Here is a 21,330-nt window from a genome sequence, read left to right on the forward strand (position 1 = left end):
CCAAGGAGTCGAAAGAAAGATTTCTTGGACTCTCAGGGTCTGGTAGTAGTACTCCTTTATTCAGAGAATAGCGTGGGGACAGGACCCATGGGCAGGACTTTATCAATAGGTCATGGCCTTATAATATTGGACAGGGAAGTATTCCCAGTTAGACATTTTAAAACATACTCAGGCAAAGTTGATATAACCTCTTTATAAAAAAAAATCAGCTCAAGCATTCTAATCTTTATAAACTTATCAACACTTACACTTTTATTTTTCATCATTTCAATTGTAACCTGAGTCAGGGGCTTAAAGCTAGTCACTGTTTTTCTGTGTGTGTGTTTCTTTTTTAATTTGGCCTTTTCATATGTACCGATAAAAATTATGATGAGAACTCTCACAAATTTTTTCCCCCAATTTAGAAGTTTTCCCAATTTAAATGATCCATCGTCTGGCCATATTGACGAGTAGGATCTTAAAAGCAACTCAGCCAATAAGCTTAACTGTGGACAGGGGAGGCGTCCCCAAAAGAGATCCAGAAACGTTCACTCCCAAAAATAGTCTAAGAAAGTAAAGGCCTTCCTTGCACAGCAAGCAACAAAGGTTGAGATGACAAACACCCCTCATGAAAGCAGTAGGGACCCCCTATGACAAACTCCCCTGAGAGCTAACACAGCCAGACAAAGAGAGTGTGTCCCGGCACCCCAGTCTACTCCACTGGCCACCAAGATGTGTGCCAGTACATGCCTCCTCCAGATGGCGGAGACCAGAAAATTCACAAAACCAAGCTCTCAAGACATAGAACAAGACAAAAGGCCCAGACAACAGGCTTATAGAGGTGTCTGTACCTTATGACAAACAACAAAAAAAGACAGACGAGGAAAAGTACTCTCTCTGGGAGGAAAAGGATCTACAACCAACGGGTGCTCAACCAAATCCCAGAGTTGCTGAATCCAAGAAGCTAGCGACAAGAAATTTTCACATATTGAGGTATATAGGGTAACTATTCGAGTTCAAAACTGATTCGGCTTGAACTAGAAAGCCTGACTTATGGCCTATCAAACACACATTGTACATCTGCTTATCCATTAAAGTAAGGACTCTCTTGAGAGAAAGAATGCATACTTCCGCTCCTGTGACCTATTGGTAACAACACCTTATTGGTAACGCCCTATTGGTAACGCCTGGATTAGTCCCTTTCCTGGCATCATGGTCATGTTGACCCGCTAATTTGCAACCGAATACCTCTTTGAAAATGTATCCTGGGTGTGTCCAATGTATCTTCTTTGTTCTGAAAAGATATAAGACAGTACTGAAACTCACACTTCTCTGGAATGCCTTCTAAGGCCTTCCCCGGTGATAATCTTCACTTTGGCTCATAATAAACTCACCCCAATTTTGATTTATAGGTTGGTTATGGATTATTTGCATTGACACTAGCCTCACCAAAATTCCCCCCACTAGTCTAAAATTAGAAAAGCAAAAAATCTCACCACTCCTGCTTCCATTGGACCCTGCAAGCAGAGATCCGGGAGACTGACGTCGTAAGAACTCTTAGCTCTTGCCAGCTCTCATCAGGGGTCCAGGATCTCTTGGTTGCAAGCAGTCCAGGAGTGAGCAGTGTCCAGCCAGTGAAATTTTATCCCATCCAAGTCGCCAAACTGTAGGGGAGGAAGACATTTACTCTACCTGCTCTGGGTCCTTCTGGCTGGACAACAAATTAAATTCACATGGCACAGAATAACAGGAGAAAATTAAACAAAGCTTTACAACATGTATACATGGGAGAGACCCAGAAAAACTGAGTAACTCACCAAAATGGCAGAAGCTCTCACCTTATATCCTCAGCTAAAGACAAAGGAGGATGTTGGGATTGGGGGGAGTCAGTTATGGGAGATTACCAGAAAAGCACAGTAAACAAGGGTAAGGTTATAATGCAGATTTAAGTCCTTGCCTTCCACATTGATTAAGAGTTTCTAGAGATAAGGTCATCCCCCCTTCTTCCTGGTACAGAGAGGAAGACACATTTACAGATGGAGATTTTCTTTACAAATGTAAATGTCTCTTAACAAAGGGTAAGTAAATTCTACTTTTCAGAGTTTCTCTCATGTTTGAAGTTTTTAAAAGTAACCAGCCCAAAATAATCCTCATGCCAAAGAGACATGTCTTTGGGTGGCCAATTCCAGTCCCCAGCAACCACATTTGCAAACTGCAGCTTTCAGCTTTAATTTTACTTTTACAAAAAAATGTTGAACTCTATGCCTATATTCAACAATGAGGTCCTGGAAGGTAGTTTGTACCAACCCATCTACAGTGTTCTTCATCTAGGCCCGCCCAACCTGATAACTTACACCCTGAGATCATAGGCCAGACGGGTGATTTCCAAGGCAGGGGTCTCTGTCACATCTCAGACCCCTTCTCTGCCCCAAGGACACACCCCAGTGCCCCCACCCATTGTTTTCCCTCTCCTGGGCCCAACGAACCTGCTTGTTGCACAGTTTCCTTCACATTCTCCCCAACTCTACCCCGCTAGACATCCACAAACTGGGTTTGGGAGAAGGACAATCCTACAGGCAAGAGTTATGTGGCAAAGGCTGTGGGGAAACAGACGGGTCAAGGGCAGCAGGGAGGCAGGCAAAGGCAACAGGAAACAGATGCACACAACACACACACAAACACACTCACACACACACACACACGCGTGTGCATGGTCCGATCTAAGACGTGAGGCCTCTACTGGTGCTGGTGCATCCGTCCTGGCCTCTCCTCTGAGCTGATTCTGGAAGCATAGTGGTCTCACACGTCCTCCTGTGTTCTTGCTAAGGCTCTTCCACTCCTGATGGAGGAACTCACTAGTCCCCACACTTTCCCATAATCACTACCTCCAGCCCACACCGTTCCCTGGAAAGACCAAACCAGGGCTTTTAATTGTTTATCTCATTGTAGCTCATGCATATTTAATAAACAAAAATTGTCACAAATTTTTATAAAGAGGGATGTGGCCTAAGAACCATGTGAAAAATGGAGCATGATATTTAGTAAACTTCAAATGTAGGGTGTGTGTTTGTTATAGATAAAACGTAATATGGCGAACATGTGTCATGCGTGTACGGAGAAGGGGATCACGGACCCAACCAAAGCTCCAGAAAGTTATCGCAGTTCCCAAGCTCTCCACGACCTGGTGGAGTCTTCAAAGTCAAACACGGGTGGGAGATTTATTTTCTGGCTGAATGAGCGAACCCATCACCTTCATCTTCATCCAGCCTCAGCTGTGCTCATGTCTCCCTCCTCCTTACACTTGGCCCTGACCCCACTCACTCTCATTCTGTTCACCGGTACCTGGCTGCGCTCCTCCCCACCTCCAGCTGGGTCCTTGATTACAAGAGATTGATGGAATCAGAGAGCGAATGAAGACATGGAGGAGGCTGGAAAAAGAGCATCAGCACAAGGCGATGAGGCATTTCCAGGAACTGAGATGAGTTTGCTGGAGAGTTAACGTCTCTACCCACAGTTGTTCTGGAATATTCCCTGAGCACACATTGGCTATGCAAGGAGTGACAAAAGTCTGTCTTGGTACACACAGCCCTGAGGTTCTTGGGCACTTGCTTTAGAGACTTACAGGCCTCTATTCCTCAGCAAACCCCGAGGTGTACTATCAAATATAGATTGTTATCTCCATTTGAAAATAAGCAAACTGCTGCTCCTTTATCAAGCTATTGAGAGTTCCTGCTCCCCAGCGGAAGGGGTGTTTCTTGAACTCACTCGTTCTACAGTCTTCCCACAGAAAACTGGGCAGCGAGGTTTGCAGAGATGTTTGGCAACGTGCTTTCGGAAGAACATGGAGAGATACCTTCTGAACTTCTCACCGACGAAGGCGTAGATGATGGGGTTGATGCAGCAGTGCGTCATCCCAAGAGTCTCCGTCACCTGCATGGCTTGGTCCAGCCGACTGGAGGTCTCAAAGTCACTCAAGCCAAAGATTTCCTGGAAGGTGCTCAGGAGAAGGACGATGTTGTAGGGAGCCCAGAAGAGAAAGTACACTATCATGATCACGAAAATGAGCCTCACGGCCTTATGCTTCTTCCTGGGGAGACACTGAAGCAGGGTTTTCAGGATTGCTGAGTAGCAGATGATCATGACCAGCAGTGGCAGGACCAGGCTGAGAATGGTGATCATTATTATATGGAAATTCCTCCATTGTGGTGGAAAATAAGGGCCGCAGGAGTAAACAGACTCTTTCTCAGATTCCAAGAAGTCTTCTTTTTGGGATTTGGTAAAGATGATTCCTGGAAGAGAGGCAAACACAGCCACCAGCCAAGTGACCCCACTTGACACCACCCCAAAGGCGACGGTGCTGACCTTTAAAGGAATCACAGGATGGACGATAGCCAGGTACCTGTCGATTGTCAGGAGGATGATGAAGAAGATTCCAGAGAAGAAGCCTATAAAATAGAGTCCAATCGAAAGTTGACACATTCTATTTCCAAAAACCCAACTGTGTGCTGCGTAGTGAGCCCACAATGGGAGGGTGAGAACGAAAAGCAAGTCAGAGATGGCCAAGTTGAGCAGGTAGATGTCAGCCACCCTCTTTAGCTTTACGTACTTTATCAGGACAAGGATGACCAGCATGTTGCCCAGAGAACCACAGATGAACACCAGCGAGTAGAGCGGGGGCAGGAGCCTGGCTGCGATTTGTCTCACATCGGTTTTTTGGCAGGGCTCTGACGTACTGTAATCGATGTCATAGAACGGACTTGTCGTCTGATAACCCATCTTGCTCAACCCTGTGAGTAAAGAAACAGTGATCTCTTATAAGGTCCTGGAATGTGTTTAGGAGCCCACCATGGATGCAAGCCATCTTATACAGTAATAGGTTTTTAAAGTTGGAACATAGATTTCTACATTTAACTGAGCTCCCTTTTTTTGGCCAACAATGAACTTTTTTAGTAAAGGGAAGGTTTGCTGCCAGCTTTTCTGCTCACTAGACGGACAGCCCAGCTCTGTTGGGGAAATTCACGAAAGCATCATCTCTCCAAATAAAATCTGGTGTTCTGTCACCACAGGGAGTGAATGGGGCTTTGATAAGAATTTCAAGAAACTGAGTCAGGCGCCGTCCAACACCGTCTTATAGTCCGTGCTGAAGCTGCTGGTCCCTGGAGTTAGCTTCCTCAGAGCATCCCCACGAGTGTGCCAGTCATGATGACCAGTTCCCAAGGGCGCTCTGCATGCCAACCAGTGTTCTAAGCTTCACATCCATTCAGTCATTAATCCTCAAGCTGACTCTAGGAGGCAGGTCATGTTACTGTCCCCATTTTGCACATAAGAACCTTGAAGCACAGAGAGGATGAGTAACTTGCCCAAAGACACGCAGCTAGGAGGCAAGTGATTTTGAATGCAGGCAGCCTGCACTTTTATCCACCATGCCACCCTTCCTCCTTGGTGAGAGGACTAAGGAGTGGGACTGTTAGCCTGGCACCTCATTGTGGTCAGAATGAAAGGGGATCATGCCCACATGCCCCTCACAAGGTCATAGGAGCCAGCAGCCACTTTGTAAATGCCAGACTGCCTGTCTCACATTGTCTCTGAAGTTTGTGTTTGTAGTTCCTGAGCTGCTAAAACTAAGAGCTCCCACACATACATGAGAAATGGCCAAGTGGAAAATATTTCATTCACCACCATACGTTCCGGGTTAGCTTGGCCCCTTCGCAGCCTGCTGGCTTGCCTGGTCTACTTCAGCTCCACTGCTCGGCTCAGAATTGCCTCTAATTATCTTTGTACGTCTCAAGCTCCCTGTGCCTCACGTTAGGCAGCTGGGAGAAGCACACAGAAAATTTCACCTTTAAATTCTGAGCCAGCAAAGGAATCATACACTCCATGTGTTGCAGAACTGATATATTAAAGGAAAACTTTATATCATATTGCAATTTGATATTAATTTGGAGAATATTTAGGCTTCCCTTTTTTCTGGGGAAAAACAAAACGAAACAAAAGAACCAGACTTAACACAACTTCTGGTTGGCCCCACGTTCAAGGGCATCCCCTGCGGAGGCTGTCGTGCTCCTCACCAGAAGATAACCTCTTCCAAGAGTTTGGCCAACCATCATCTCTCTGAAAATCTCTCTTTTGAAAGGCGAGGGTTTAAAAGAAAAAATTCTCCCTTTAAAAACTTTCATTCATAATCATGTTTTATATCTTTGATGTTATCATGGTCTGAAACTCTTTCTAAATCCTAAGTCTTTCCTTGTCTCAAAGATGGTATTTTAGGATAGTTCTACGAGCAGCTGGTATGGTTTAATGTCTTCTCTGGGTTTCCTCTACAGGCTGTTACTCAGCCAGGAGCTGAGTTGATTAGTGGCAAAGGGGCTGGGAGGTGACTTACCAGGAGGCCTTCTCGTCAGGGCACAGATGTCTCAGCTGCTCTGCTCTGCTGAGCTGTGTGAATCAAACATATAGACAGTGTGAAAGTAGGAAATGCAGCTTCTTTGAAAGGGGGTGGAGTTTAATGAACAAGTATATTACCAGGCAAAAAAATCAGAGAACAGTTCTTCTTTTTTTTTTTTTCCTATTGAGCTAAAAATAGGCTGGAGACTAGACCTCCGTCTGAGAGTGTACTCGCCGTCTCCCCCGAGTGCGCCGTCTTCTTTTGGTTCTCTGCTCGTCCACTGCGCAGTCTGTTAGAAAACAGAAAGAACTGAAGGATGTTAGAACTAGAAGGACATTCACACCATCTAGTCCAAAGCCCTCATTTCCTGAAAGAAACTGCTGTCCAGGAAGCAGATGATGTCTACAAGACCTCAGGGCTTATCGGTGGTGAGGCGAAAAGGGTGAGAGATTCTGATTCTGTTCCTATTTGTCCTCCAGGAAAACCAGCTGGAACCAACTTCAAAGTGGGACAGGAGTGCCTCACACCAACCCCACGCTCCCCTTTATCCACTCTCCTCCCATCCCCCCCGCCCACCTCGACTCACACACTCGCTCACCACTCAATACTGTTTTTCTCTGTAAACTAAAATAACATTGTCTAAAGGGTTTTAACTACAGGTTCACCTTGCAGCTAAACACGTCGCCCAGCTTTCTCCGCGTCAGGTACCTGAGGGGCGGTGGGGGGTGTCGTTATGAATGTTCCCTCTGCCTCGTCACTGTCTTGCAGCCCTCCACGCCAGCAGCACCTGTGAGCGCCTGTGCTGGGCCAGATGGAGAGGCAGCGGACCTCCTCCCGCCACGCACACAGTCTATCTGGAGTATGAGAAATTTTCAACAGGAAATGGGCAAAAATTGACAGAGGGACAGGGTCAGGTTCAGGATCATACGAGCAGACTACTGTATAGGCAGTCACATCGAGCTTTCTTCGTGGTTGGTTCCTTATCTACAAACCTCAACTGTTGACAACAGAGCTGAGAACACAGGGGAGAGCCGCTCCTGAGCCACAAGCACGCCCTCTGGGGGTGTCTGTTTCCTCATTATGAGGTAAGAAGCATTGGCTTCTGAGCTAAGGGATGGCAAAGGAGACCCTAAGCTTGTGGAGGCAGCCTCCCCCTCGGGCTGAGCAAGCGACCTCTTCAGGCAGACGCCCGAGCTTGAGGCCTGCCCGACCCTCAGCTTTCCCATCTGTGCGCTGGGCTGCACACTCCAGCTGCTCCCCGGGTCTGTTGGGAGGATTCTGTGAGGCAGCCCCGTCCAGGATTTAGCACAGAATATGCTCTCAATAAACCTCAAAGTCTTAGTTACTCATTCCGTAATCCTTTCTTAGAGACAGTTTATTTTACAGAATTCTAACAAAATTGGTTCGCTGGGGTCCCCGTCTAGAGCAGATTAGTGTCAGCGAACTAGAGGGTGGAAGGGTGAAGCTAATGGTTGGTGCTCAGAGACCAGGAGGAAATGAGTGTCGGGGAAGCCAGGAAAGGCAGAAGTAGCCCAGCGATCAAGAACCAGCCCATATAGGGTGATGGTTTGTGTTACAACAGCGCCCAACGACCAGCAATCAAAACCAGGACAGTGAATCGTGCAAAAGATGTTCCAGTTCATCCTGCATGGGCAATTCGAGAGGCGGTGATGAAGAACTGGACTCTGCAGACGTGCTGTGGGGTTTAAACCCCGGTTTCACTGTTTCCTTCTTGACTCTGAACGAGTTACTGAAACTCTCAAGCCTCAGTTTTCTTATCTGTAAAATGGGGGCAAAAACCCCAAAACACAAACCTACTCGATAGGTCTGCGGTCAAGATCAAATGATACAACAAGGGTAGGGTCTTTGCAGATCCTGGCCCTCTGCGAGCTACTGAAGCAGTGAAATATGGGCCACACAGAGATCCACATGCACATTCATAGAAAATAGGTCAGCTAAATTCAGTTTGTTTCTCTGAAGAGCATTCTGTGTGCCCTGGCGATGCACGTGGGTGGAACTGTCAGATGCTGCTGGAGAAATGTTACATTTCTGTCTGTGACAGTGGCCGGGTCTTACTTTGACCACAGGAGCCAAGGCTTTGCCCTGTGTTCTGGGTCTCCGTCACAGGGGTGGTGGAGCTCGTGAAGGCGTGCCCACCTGCAGAGGGCGGCCTGGAGTAGTGGAGCAGCCTCAGAGTCACCCAGACCCTGCTGCTGACTGTGGTGTGCCCTGGGTAAGATACTTCCTTTCTCTGAGCTTTCATTTCCTCATCTGTCAAGTGATGTGCTAGCCCTGGGGGTCCCAAAGCAGCTCCCCCCTTAATTACTAAACGACTCCAAGGCCAGGTTGGTTTGGAAAATACACGTTGGGTGGGAAACAGGGTGAGGATTCAGAGGCTGAAACAAGGAAGCCCAGTTTAGCAGGGTGCGTTACCTCCTTTCAGGTTTCTGGGTCCAGAGGTGAGGTGAGGTCACCTCTCGGACCGGGATTCATCCCAAGGATGCACGAGGAAGTGAGGACCCATGGGAACTTCTTCAGCATTTCATCAATGGAACATTGTTCTGGCTTAAACAACAGTGTCTGCAAACTAGGGGTTTCTCATGTTGTGACTTTGTTTCTCTGCTTCTCTTTCTACCTTGGCCCTTCCAGTTTGCAGAGTCTCATTCACATATATATACGGCATTCAGGCTCCCCAGGAGACATGAGCCTTAGACTGGCTTGTCACTCTAGACTTGGTATCCATATTGGAGAGTGTCTGGTGCCAGTCCTCCTTTCTGGGCACTGGCCAGCCTTTAGACAACTGCTCCAAACCTAGACACTGCACCCAAGTTCCAAGGGTCATTCACTCTCCTTGCCTACGCCGTCCCTGGACCGTCGACTCAGAGCATCTCCCCCAGCATGGGAGAACGTCAGCCTTCTCCTTGGGTGCCAAGGGCCCACTGCGTGAGCCCGACGAGCTGAAACTGCCACACAGCGGCTGCCATGAACACAGCCGGGGCTCGAGTGGGCTCTGGGTCTGTGTCAGTCAACATTGCGATGGGCCACAGAAACGTAGGATTCTCATTGTGTGAGATGAGGAAAAACAGAAATAGAAAGTAGGAACAAAATTAGGCACATTTTCACAATCTCAGAACAACCCCTCTTGACACTTGATGTTTCAATCCAGACCTTTTGCTGTGCATACTTTTTGCTTAACTGTCCCCTCACAGCACCAGTTCTGTATGATGCTCTTTTCTTTTTTGCTCAAGATTGCAGTATAGACATTTTCTCATGTTGTTAAAAAACTCTTTGTGAGTATAGTTCTTTGTTACTTTTACTGAGGTGTCACTCACATGCAGCACAGGCCACTAATCCTTCGTGTCAGCGTGGAGAGGTTTGCCATGCATGCACCCAGGGAACCACCACCCAGCTCGAGATGATCACCCAGAAGCCTCCCCCAGAGGCAAGGGCCACTCTGACCTCTGTCATCATGGATTGGAAGTGCCCGCTCTTTAACTTCATATAAATGCCATCACAGATGCTGTCCCCTTTCATGTCTGGCTTCCTTTGGTGAACAGAATGCCGTGACTGGATGTGACAGAGCTCTGCGATGACAGTCGGGCTCTCTCTGTGGTGCACTAATGTGGACACTGTGTTTTGCGTGTTGCTGTCAGTGCTCGTATCCCGGCCCAGGAGGATGCTCCCAGTGGCCCCAAAGCCACCTTCACCAGGAGAACCAGAGATCCCCGTGATTCTCACAAAATAGGAAGACTCCACCCCCGGGGGGTCGCATTTTGTCACCTGTGTGCCTCAACAATGATGCTGGGTGCTGTGACTCCCAGCAGTCCTTCGCCTTCTGCCTCAGACGCTTCATGGGGAGCGGGGTGGGGAGGTCACTGTGCTGTCCTCTCCCTTCCCGCTGTCTCTGTCCTCTAGAGCCTCCCCTTTTCCCAGCCCATGAGTACATCCCCCATGCCCTATGCACGTCGTCGAACCAAGTAGAGGCCTGCAGGCTGCTGCCTCTGCCCTTTGTTAGATGTGTCCGGACGCGCTGGAAACCCACTCACTCAGTGGGGGCGTCTGCTGTGTGCATTTTGGGTATTGCTTTCGGATCAGGGCCCAGACCTGGGCCAACGCAATCTTAGGTGCAGTGACAGAGGCTGAATGCACCGATTAAGGTCTATCACAGGCCACTGGGATCTTCAGGGGTCGGATCACACCTGTAGCTCTCGATTCAGCTCTGTGATAACAGGATATCATGTGGGACTTTTCTTGTCCCAGAACTGGCAACTACGGCCTGAGGCTGACGGCAAACAGGTGTTAAGTACCCTCCGGTTTTACGAAAACCACTGACACCTGGGCTCACCCACCGCCTCCAGGGCTGACAAAGAGTGACAGAATCAGCCCTGTGCCTCCATCACCAGGTCAACTCCTCCCACCGTGTCCCACAGAAGGAGACAAGCTTGCGGGGGAGAGGGCTGTAGAAGTGGGTGGGATTGACGGGGAGGAGGAGGGTTCCTCTCCACAAAGCCATGGGAGGGGCTCTGAGACAATCATGTGAGGAATGGGGGCTTGCAAGAAGGGGAGGCCAGCACCTCCTTCCTGGGTGGGGCATCCACTAGGCAGCAGACCAGCTGAGCAGAGGAAGAGGACATGGGAGAGGTGATGGTGGAGACAGGGTGTGGCACTGAGGCAGCAAGGACGTCCCGAGGATGTGAGAGCACCCCTGGGTCAGGGTACAAACATGGTGCCAAAGTGGTGAGTCTGAGGAAATTTCCAACCTCAGTCACTCACCACACCCAGGGCCAGCCCGCCCCTCGATTCCTGGGCAGCTGCACAGAGGTGGCTCATCAGCCGGGTTTACACTTCTCTGCCCGTGCGTTTCCTCTTGGAGGCGCTTGGTAGACTTTGCCGCTGGCTGATCACCGGAGGCCATCTCAGTTTGTCAGGGAGATGTGAATAATGAGCAAAAGCAAAAGTGGAAAGATGGCATCTTGATGGGTGCCTCCCAGGAAGCTGCAGGGCCTCTCGGAGAAATGCTCCAACCCGGCCAGCTGCTTTGAGCACCGCAGATCAAGGAGGACGGCATGGGGCAGACTACGTCAAGCCCCCAACTCCACCAAGAGTCTTGAGAGACCCAGACCTTGGAATGGTGACCTTTCCTGAGCTCTGCTTCCCTCACACAGCCCACTCAAAGGTTCTCCCCGGGTTAAAGGAGACTCAAGGTTTCCACTTCCAGAAATAGAGATGGTCGCAACTTTTTCTTTTTATTGAAGATTGGCACCTGAGCTAACAACTGTTGCCAATCTTCTCTTTTTTTCTTTCTGCTTTTTCTCCCCTAATCCCCCCAGTACATCGTTGCATATTTTAGTTGTGGGTCCTTCTAGTTGTGGTATGTGGGACGTTGTCGCAGCATGACCCGATGAGCTGTGCTGTGTCCACGCCCAGGATCTCAACCGGTGAAACCCTGGGCCGCCGAAGCAGAAAAGTGTGAAGTTTAGTACTCAGCCAGGGGCCGACCCCTGGTTGGCAACATTTAAGTGGCAGTTTCTTTATTGGCAATAAAATCCTCTTGTAGCTATTATTATCATTGAGTTAGTCACTCCCTCCTCTGGGCTCTCAAAAAATGTCACTTATGCCTCTATTTCTGTGCTCTGCACAGTGTGCTGTGATTTACGAATATTCCGTTGTCTACCGCTCCTCCCCATCAGCAGTCCCTGGACTTGGAAGTCTAAGGGCATGGGCAGTGACACATCCATCTTTACATGCACGACCCAGTCTGGCACGTGGTGGATGCCCAGGTGTGTTTGTCACATTGAATTCCATGATGGAAAAACAAATGGACACTTCTCCAAATTTTGTTTATGAAGTCATTACATGCCATATGTATTAATTAGCTCTTGTTTTTAGCAAACACCTCCCCCCAGCCCCCAACTCAGTGACTTAAAACAGTAAACGTGGGCCTCTTGCTCCTGTGACATGTGGCTGCCATGTGGCTGGGACCCTGGCCCTGTTCTCTGTGTCTTCTCGCTTGCTCACCAGGGCCTGGCTGAAGGAGTCACGGTCTGGGACGGGCCCTCCTGTGGCTGCGCAGGGATAGCCAGGGGCTCAGCGTGACTCCACTTAATTCTCCACTTGGATGAGGCAGATGTCACTTCTGCTCAGTGTCTATAGGCAGAGCCACCTGTGGATCGGGTGGCGCTGTCCCGTCTGCAGGACACACTGCAAGCCACAGGGCAAGGACCAGCACGTGTGATCACACAGGGGAAGGAGTGAAAATTCGTGAACAATAAGACAATCTATCACACCACAGTATGACAAAGCGGGCAGGCTTCTTTTATTGTGGTAAGAATACTTAACATGGGGTCTACCCTCTTAACAGATGTTTAAGTGTATAATACAGCATTGTTACCTATAGGCACAGTGTTGTACAGCAGATATTTAGAACTCATTCATCTTGTATAACTGAAATTTCATGCGCACTGATAAATGGATAAAGAAAATGTGGTATATACCTAGAATGGATTATTATACAGGCTTAAAAAGAAGGAAATCCTGCAATATGCAACAACATGGATGAATCTGGAGGACATCATGCTAAGTGAAATAAGTCAATCAGAGTAGGACAAATACTGCATGATTCCACTTACAAGAGGTACCTAAAATAGTCAGACTCATAGTTGTGAAGAATAGAATGGTGGTTGCCAGAAGCTGGGGGAGAAGGAAATCCAGAGCTGCTAATCAGACAGTTTCTTTTTTAAAACCCTCTAGTTAGAGCGTTGATTCATTTTCCAAGTTATAGGTTTTTTTAAAAACAATATTTAGACTTCATTATCATCAAAACGAAAGTGAATGCATTCATTAGGATAATGCAAATGTCTGAAGGTGAAGTAGTGACCTCCCCTCCCCCACGCCTATCCCAACACACACCACTTCTGTCTGAAACCTTCTGCAGCCACCAGGCAAGAAAGTAAAACCATGGTAACTTCCAGCTCCTGAGTTACCAGGTTCCAGAAGCCCATTGTTTCTCACTTGCGTCAGATCAGAAATGCACTAGGAAACATTCCTAACATTCTTGATGTTCTTAACTTGGCTCCACTGTGAGGAGAGGCAAGTCTTGGCTTACTTAAGTGACCAACTCCCCTCCTTTACAAACGAGGTTGGAAAACTGTGATTAGCTAGGTTTAGAAGTTCCCACTGGCCCAATGGGACCTTTTGAGCATCAATAAGGACATCTGCAAAGCACAGAAGCATTCAAATCTGATGAAATCCATGACATCATGATGACACAAAAAAAGGTTTTTGGCAGCATGTCTGAGAGAACAAAGGCAGAGTTGAGAGGATAGTCGTGGCGTGTGTGCTGTGATCCAAATGGTATTATACAGATACTACATTACCATAAGCTAGTAAACCCGTAGGTCACAGACCTCCAGCTCCCTGATCAACAGCTATTTCTGTTGAGTTGGTAGTTTCTGAAAAAGATGACGTGCTCCAAAATTTTAAGCTCAAAACCAGAATTGTCATGTGACTGATACAGCATTTCAGGCTTGGCATAAGAGTAACTCTTCAAATGATACTTTACCACATTTGCAAACTGCAGTTTCAGTTTTAATTGTATTTGTACCAAAAAAAATATTGAATTCTCTGCCTATATTAAAAAATGAGGTGCTGGAAGGTAGTTTGCTTCAACCCATCTACAGTGTTCTTCATCTAGGCCCGCCCAACCTGGTAACTTGCACCCTGAGATCTTAGGCCAGATGGGTGATTTCCAAGGCAGGGGTCTCTGTCACATCTCAGACCCCTTCTCTGCCCCAAGGACACACCCCAGTGCCCCCACCCATTGTTTTCCCTCTCCTGGGCCCAACGAACCTGCTTGTTGCACAGTTTCCTTCACGTTCTCCCCAACTCTACCCCACTAGACATCCACAAACTGGGTTTGGGAGAAGGACAATCCTACAGGCAAGAGTTATGTGGCAAAGGCTGTGGGGAAACAGATGGGTCAAGGGCAGCAGGGAGGCAGGCAAAGGCAACAGGAAACAGATGCACACAACACACACACACACACACACGCATGGTCCGATCTGAGACGTGAGGCCTCTACTGGTGCTGGTGCATCCGTCCTGGCCTCTCCTCTGAGCTGATTCTGGAAGCATAGTGGTCTCACATGTCCTCCTGTGTTCTTGCTAAGGCTCCTCCACTCCTGATGGAGGAACTCACTAGTCCCCACACTTTCCCATAATCACTACCTCCAGCCCACACCGTTCCCTGGAAAGACTAAACCAGGGCTTTTAGTTGCTCATCTCATTGTAGCTCATGCATATTTAATAAACAAAAATTGTTACAAATTTTTATATAGAGGGATGTGGCCTGAGAACCATGTGAAAAATGGGGCACGATATTTAGTAAACTTCAAATGTAGGGGGTGTGTTTGTTATAGATAAACCATAATATGGCGAACATGTGTCATACATGTACGGAGAAGGGGATCACGGACCCAACCAAAGCTCCAGAAAGTTATCGCAGTTCCCAAGCTCTCTATGTCCTGGTGGAGACTTCAAAGTCAAACACGGGTGGGAGATTTATTTTCTGGCTGAATGAGCGAACCCATCACCTTCATCTTCATCCAGCCTCAGCTGTGCTCATGTCTCCCTCCTCCTTACACTTGGCCCTGACCCCACTCACTCTCATTCTGTTCACCGGTACCTGGCTGCGCTCCTCCCCACCTCCAGCTGGGTCCTTGATTACAAGAGATTGATGGAATCAGAGAGCGAATGAAGACATGGAGGAGGCTGGAAAAAGAGCATCAGCACAAGGCGATGAGGCATTTCCAGGAACTGAGATGAGTTTGCTGGAGAGTTAACATCTCTACCCACAGTTGTTCTGGAATATTCCCTGAGCACACATTGGCTATGCAAGGAGTGACAAAAGTCTGTCTTGGTACACACAGCCCTGAGGTTCTTGGGCACTTGCTTTAGAGACTTACAGGCCTCTATTCTTCAGCAAACCCCGAGGTGTACTATCAAATATAGATTGTTATCTCCCTTTGAAAATAAGCAAACTGCTGCTCACTTACAAACCAGCTGAGACTTCCTGCTCCCCAGTGGAAGGAGTGTATGTTGAACTCACTCGGTCTGCTGTCTCCCCATAGAAAACTGGGCATTGTTTGCAGAGATGTTTGGCAATGTGCTTTCGGAAGAACATGGAGAGATACCTTCTGAACTTCTCACCGACGAAGGCGTAGATGATGGGGTTGATGCAGCAGTGCGTCATCCCAAGCGTCTCCGTCACCTGCATGGCTTGGTCCAGCCGACTGGTGGTCTCACAGTTACTCAAGCCAAAGATTTCCTGGAAGGAGCTCAGGAGAAGGACGATGTTGTAGGGAGCCCAGAAGAGAAAGTACACTATCATGATCACGAAAATGAGCCTCACGGCCTTGTGCTTCTTCTTTTCATTGCGACACCGAAGCAGGGTTTTCAGGATTCCTGAGTAGCAGATGATCATGACCAGCAGTGGCAGGCCCAGGCCCAAGATGCTCCTCATTATTGTATGGAAATCCTTCCATCCTGTTGGAAAATAAGGGCCGCAGGAGTAAACAGACTCTTTCTCAGATTCCGAGAAGTCTTCTTTTTGGGATTTGGTAAAGATGATTCCCAGGAGAGAGGCAAACACAGCCACCACCCAAGTGACCCCACTTGTCATCACCCCAAAGGTGACAGTTCTGGCTTTTAAAGCAAACACAGCGTGGACAATAGCCAGGTACCTATCGATTGTCAAGAGGATGATGAAGAAGTTTCCGCCAAAATAGCCAATGTGATACAGCCCTGTGAATAACTTACACATCTCATCCCCCAAGACCCACCCATTCGTAACGTAATGAGCCCACACTGGTAAAGTAACAAGAAAAAGCAGATCAGAGATGGCCAGATTGAGCAGGTAGATGTCAGTCATGCTCTTCAACTTTTTGCAGTTTATCAGGATGAGGACAACCAGCATGTTGCCCACAAAACCAAAGATGAACACCAGCGAGTAGAGCGGGGGCAAGAGACCAGCTGCAATTTGTTTCACATCTGTTTTTCTGCAGGGCTCACTGAAATCATAATCATAACTAGTGGTGGGGTCTTCATCCTTCCCCTTGATATTCGTTGTAAGCAGAGAATGAGATGTGGACAGCATGTTGTGGCCGAACTGGGGAAATGTGTTGTTGCCATCCATTTTTCTCTGTCCTGTAAACGGAGAGCAAAATGATGACACACAACATAACTGCCACAATCCCTGATCTTTCAAAACTTCTTGCTCCACTTTAGCAACGTCCCAGGCTTTGATCTTTCCTTTGCAGCCGTCTCTTTGAAAGCATGTCTGCTAGTTCATCACTTCCCCTTATTCCTTGTTGCAGGAGCCAGTTGTCTCCCCAACAGCCATTTCCCAACGCCTTTGGCCTTCCTGGTGAGCCCGATTCTCACCATAAAGCTAAACGTGCTGGAGGCTTGCTTTCTCTACCTCCTCTGCAGGTGGAACACAACCCTGTGACCCACTCCTGGACAGTACTATACAAAGAAACTCTGGTAGGGGGCTTCTGGGAACGCTCTTCTCTGGTAGGAGAGATGCAAGAGAAATCCCAGTCTGGTCCTTCCGCTTTTGTAGCTTGTCTTATGAGGGCTTGGTGCTTGGGACCGTGAATGAAAGATCCAGAGAACTGGAGCAAAACTAAGCAGAGTCTCAATGTCGAGTCCCAGGCCCACCCTTGAACTGCCCATCTTCTGATTTCTTTTTATTTGAGAAAAATGAGCTCCTGTTCTTAAGCCATTATGGGTTGCATTTTTCTGTTACTTGCATCCAAAGCATTATAACTGATACCTTCTCAGCTTTCTGCCTCCATGATCCTACCCAAACTTCTCTTGCCAAGGTTGCAATAGCAACCCAAGTTTTAAATGCCCTGGCTTCGTTTCAGTTGCATCCTCATGGAGCATTTGACCCTTCTGCTAACTTCTTCCATTTAAAACTTTTCTGGCTTCCAGGAGGTTAGCTCCTGCCTCACCACTTCTTATTACTTTTCTTCATTGGTGTCTCCTCCCCATGCCCACACTGTAAGAGGCCTCAGACACCTCCCTTGGCTCCCACCTCTTTATCTCTTCTTACCTCTTTATTCTTGCTCCAAAGTACTTCCTGAATCGTGTTGTCTAACTCAGGATTCTAATTCCTCCCAACACTAATGCTTCCCAAAGTTCTGTCTTCCAGCCCACCTTCCAACTCCTACTCCTCAGAGTTGAATTTTCCATTGCCTACTGCACAGCTCCCCATGGATTTGTTTGTGTAACCAACATTTACTGAGCACCTACCATGAGCCATACTCTGTTTAGGCACTGGAGCAGTGAGCAAAGTGGGTAACATACAAGTACCTTAAATTCAACCCACCCCAAACTGAACACTTCTGGAAAGCTTCTTCAGCTTGTGCATTCCTTATCTTGGCTATTGTTATTTACGCCATTAGCTAAGAAGCAGGATTTGGTACTCTCCTGGGTCCCCTCCTCTTCAGAAGATTAGAAGCTAGGCCTTTCGAGGCAAACAGAACTGGATCGAATCCTGCCTGCCCTTTATAAGTTGCATAATTTGGGGCTAAGTACTTCTTCAGTTATCAGTTTCTTTATGTGTAAAATGTTAACTAAGCCGAGTTGCTGGGTGGATTAACGGAGACAAGGACTTGGCACAGCACCTGGTGCAGAGAAACGCTCTGTATTATTATTATGACATCATGAATCTACTTCAGCAACCCCTCTCAGATTCCTCCCCTCTGCGCCTCGTTCTACTGCCACTCTCTTGCCTTAGACACTTCTTGCTTCTCGCTTTGCTGTGGGCTTTCATTTGCTCATCACTTTTTCCTAGCCATGCTCCCTTCAATCTGTCTTCTCTAAAACTGAAATTAAGTCATGCACTTCTCAGCTTAAAATCACCAGGTGCCCCGTGATTTGTATGTGGTGGGACCTCAAGGTAATAGCCAGACTACTCATCATGCTTTTTCTGAGCTCACTTCTCAGCTCAATCTCTGATTGCTTCCCAAATCCCAGATCCTGTGTTCCAGCCACAGCCATCTTCTTTCCATTTCCCCCAAACTCACCATTTCCTTCATGCTTCAATGGTTTTGTATATGCTTGCCCCTCTGTCTAAAACAACTGCTGAGCTCCTATTCACCCTTCAATATCCCCTGCTCAAATTCCCCTACTCTGTGAAGCCTAACCTGCCTCCTCTATCAAATCATCCTTATCATCTGAAAAAACTATGTATACCTCTAAATAAGCACTTATCATATTTTCTACACACTGTGAGCTTCTTGAGGTTAAGGATCAGATTATTTCTCTATCTCCAGCTCTTATGATAGCATCTGGCTAAAGGAGGAATCATTAAACATTTATTGAAAGAATGCACAAAACTCTTTCTAATAAGTATGACACCTAACATCAATAGCCTTGATTTTCAAGATTACTCATTTTTTTCTGGCAGTGATTGTAAATTTATTTTATCTACCTACAACCTTATTCTTCAATTTCTCTTGTGACCGATACACTTCACAGATCATGCATTTCACGTCACTGAGCCATACTCTTGGAATCTGCAGCGACTAAATAAGTCCTCTGATCAAGATTGGAAAAAAACGTAGCCACCTAAAGAATCACAACTCTGATCAATAACTGAGTGCTCCTTCAGCTCCAAGTGCTGGGCTAAATCCTTTGCATACATTAATTAATTTAATCCTTACAACTATTTTGTGAGATAAGTATCTATACATTTTACAAGTGAAAATTCAAGCATGGGTAGATTAAATGACTTTCCCGAACTCACAAAGCAAATAATGGCTGAGCTGGAACAACCTGGGTTGTTCAATTTCAAAGGCCCTCGGGGGCTCCCATCTGTGGGCTCTGAGAGTAGAGATGAATGCAGAACAGGCAGCAGAATTCCTAGGTATTCTTCCATGCCTCAAACAGAACTTCTTTGGTATTACCCTTAAAATCCACACACTCACTCATACAAGCATGCCCCACCCATGCATGCACAAGCTGGTGTGCGCGCGCCCGCACACACACACACATTTCTACCAGAAAATAAGCTCCACGAGGACAGAAATCTTTATTTTGCAATGAGGTATCTTGGTGCCCCAGAACCCACCCTAGCACATGGAGGCTACTAAATAAGTATCCATTGAATAAGTGACTAACAGAGAACTAGCAGGCTGTAAGCTGCTGAGAATCAAAATGCTCCACTGTGGACTAGATGCCCAGGTAATCCAGAGGGAGACCTTATAAAATTGAACACTGTATATTGGAGATCTTTGCACACTGCCCCTTAACTGCAGCAAACCCCCTGGGCTGTTCTGCAATTACCTAGGGGGCTCAGTCTCCTCGTCTGTACAGGACAGTGTGGACAGAATCAGTGGTTCTCAGATGCTGTATCACACAGGAAGTTTGTCAGTTAGAGATATACAGCCCAGACCCTCGCTTCTGGTGATTCAGATTGGGGGTGAGGGCAGGGTGCATTGCCCCGACCACTTCCACCTCTACGCTGGTTGTTTACCTGCCCTGGCCTCTCAAATGCCAGCCACCATCTCCTTTTTAGTACTCCTCTCCTGTCACTCCAGCACACCTAGCTCCTACCACGCTTAGCAAGTGCTAAGACACTTAGCAAGGTGGCTGAAATGCACTGGTCTAGGTGTCACTTTCAAGTGTCAGGGCACATCATCCAGAATCAATTAAAAGCTGCCTCTCAGAAAAATTCCTCACTTCAGCCTCTGTGGACCTCCTAATTTGAGGCAAGAGGCACATTTTGATTCAGGGCCTTGACTATCACATATGGACTAGAGGGGGAAAAATTCGACATAGAAAGTTCTAGCTCTTTAAAGCCCTTGGGGCCTAGGAGGGGCACAGTGAGAGGAACACTAGCTGAGCACCTGATTGTCCTTACTTTCTTAGGTTGCCCTCTTTTAGTACAATCTCTCCTATCATCTGAGCCTGAGGGGTGGTCTCCCCCTGCTCTGCTCTCCCTTACTGTCACCAGGGTCTCTCTAATATTCCTGGAGCAGACACCACCCTCCACTTCTTTTTCCCATCTTGATCATCCCCCAAGTTCCTGGGCTGGGCAGACCCTCAGGATGTTCCTAGTCCCTGCATCTCCACTGTTGAGATGCTTTGAGCCTATAAAAAAAAGCCATAAAGTAATGGAAAAAGCATCCATAACTCACCAATGGATGGCTTCTTCCAAGTGGCACTGGTGTGTCAGGCTTCTCAGCAGCTGAACAAACAGATCTGAAGGTAGAAACTTGGTGTGCAGAAGTAGGAAATAAAGTTTCCTGCAGAAAGAGAAGGCGGAGATACAAGGGCAAGTAATGGTAAAGATTTGAAAAAAAAAAAAAACAAAACCAAAAACAAATGCTATAGTTCTTCTTTTCCAGCCAGGATCATTGTACACTAGGTTAAGGTCTCCAGAGTAGGATTAATTTTGAAATCTTGCTTATGCAAGCTTGAGCGTGAGTCAGACACACCCTGTACATCTGCTCCTGTGCCTACCGACTCTGGGCTTCTTTATCTTGTGGGTCTCTATATCTGGAAATCTTCCTCTCTCTTCTGCCAGTGATAATTTGCATGAAATGAACACAACAGAACTTCATTTCCCGGAGGATAAATGCTAACTGGGGCTGTTGACAGTGGAGGAAATATAATGAGGTTTTCTGTGACCATATGCACTGGTTTCAGTGGCATCAGCAATTTGGGATCTAGTTAGAAATTTTATTTAGCTAGAGCTTTTTAATGAAAAGGGAATGGTAAATGGTCGCTTGTGTCAGAGATGTCCTTAGCAAGAAGGGCCTCAGTTATTATAGGTCTCACTCCTCAGAAGGAGGCTTTGTTTAAACCACTATTGAGAGTTTTGGAAGATGGTGGAGTAGGAAGCACCAGGAATCTCTCTCCCCACCTAGACAACAACAGCAGAACCTGTCTGATCTG

At 47.2% G+C, this 21,330-nt stretch overlaps 2 protein-coding genes across 10 annotated transcripts in view; both read right to left on the reverse strand.

The window, feature by feature from the left end:
* LOC103567210 (C-C chemokine receptor type 5-like) overlaps nt 1-20,657 on the reverse strand; it is a 28,927-nt gene extending 8,270 nt beyond the window's left edge. For 3 of the 9 annotated variants that reach the window (XR_011527470.1, XR_011527467.1, XR_011527466.1), the window contains exons 1-5: nt 7,073-7,214; nt 6,502-6,653; nt 6,362-6,414; nt 1,476-4,766; nt 1,228-1,273 (exon numbers count right to left, since the gene is read on the reverse strand). Coding sequence is in view for 3 of the 9 variants with exons in the window: in XM_070577146.1 (XP_070433247.1) it covers nt 3,691-4,755 (1,065 nt within the window). In the remaining 6 variants the exon portion in view is untranslated. Of the gene's footprint in view, nt 1-38; nt 4,767-6,361; nt 6,415-6,501; nt 6,654-7,029; nt 7,215-20,570 lie in introns of those variants that run through there. The other 6 variants (XR_011527469.1, XR_011527465.1, XR_011527468.1 and 3 more) reach the window with 5 other exon arrangements.
* LOC103555075 (C-C chemokine receptor type 2-like) lies at nt 12,657-20,708 on the reverse strand. The gene is made up of 2 exons (XM_008526431.2): nt 20,571-20,708; nt 12,657-16,566 (listed from the first exon to the last, which is right to left on the reverse strand). Exon 2 carries the CDS (start codon nt 16,553-16,555, stop codon nt 15,413-15,415), a length of 1,143 nt encoding a protein of 380 aa, XP_008524653.2. The 5' UTR covers nt 16,556-16,566; nt 20,571-20,708; the 3' UTR covers nt 12,657-15,412.
* Between the last annotated feature and the right edge of the window lie 622 nt (nt 20,709-21,330).

The sequence above is a fragment of the Equus przewalskii genome, chromosome 15, assembly GCF_037783145.1.
Source record: "Equus przewalskii isolate Varuska chromosome 15, EquPr2, whole genome shotgun sequence".
Taxonomy (NCBI): domain Eukaryota; kingdom Metazoa; phylum Chordata; class Mammalia; order Perissodactyla; family Equidae; genus Equus; species Equus przewalskii.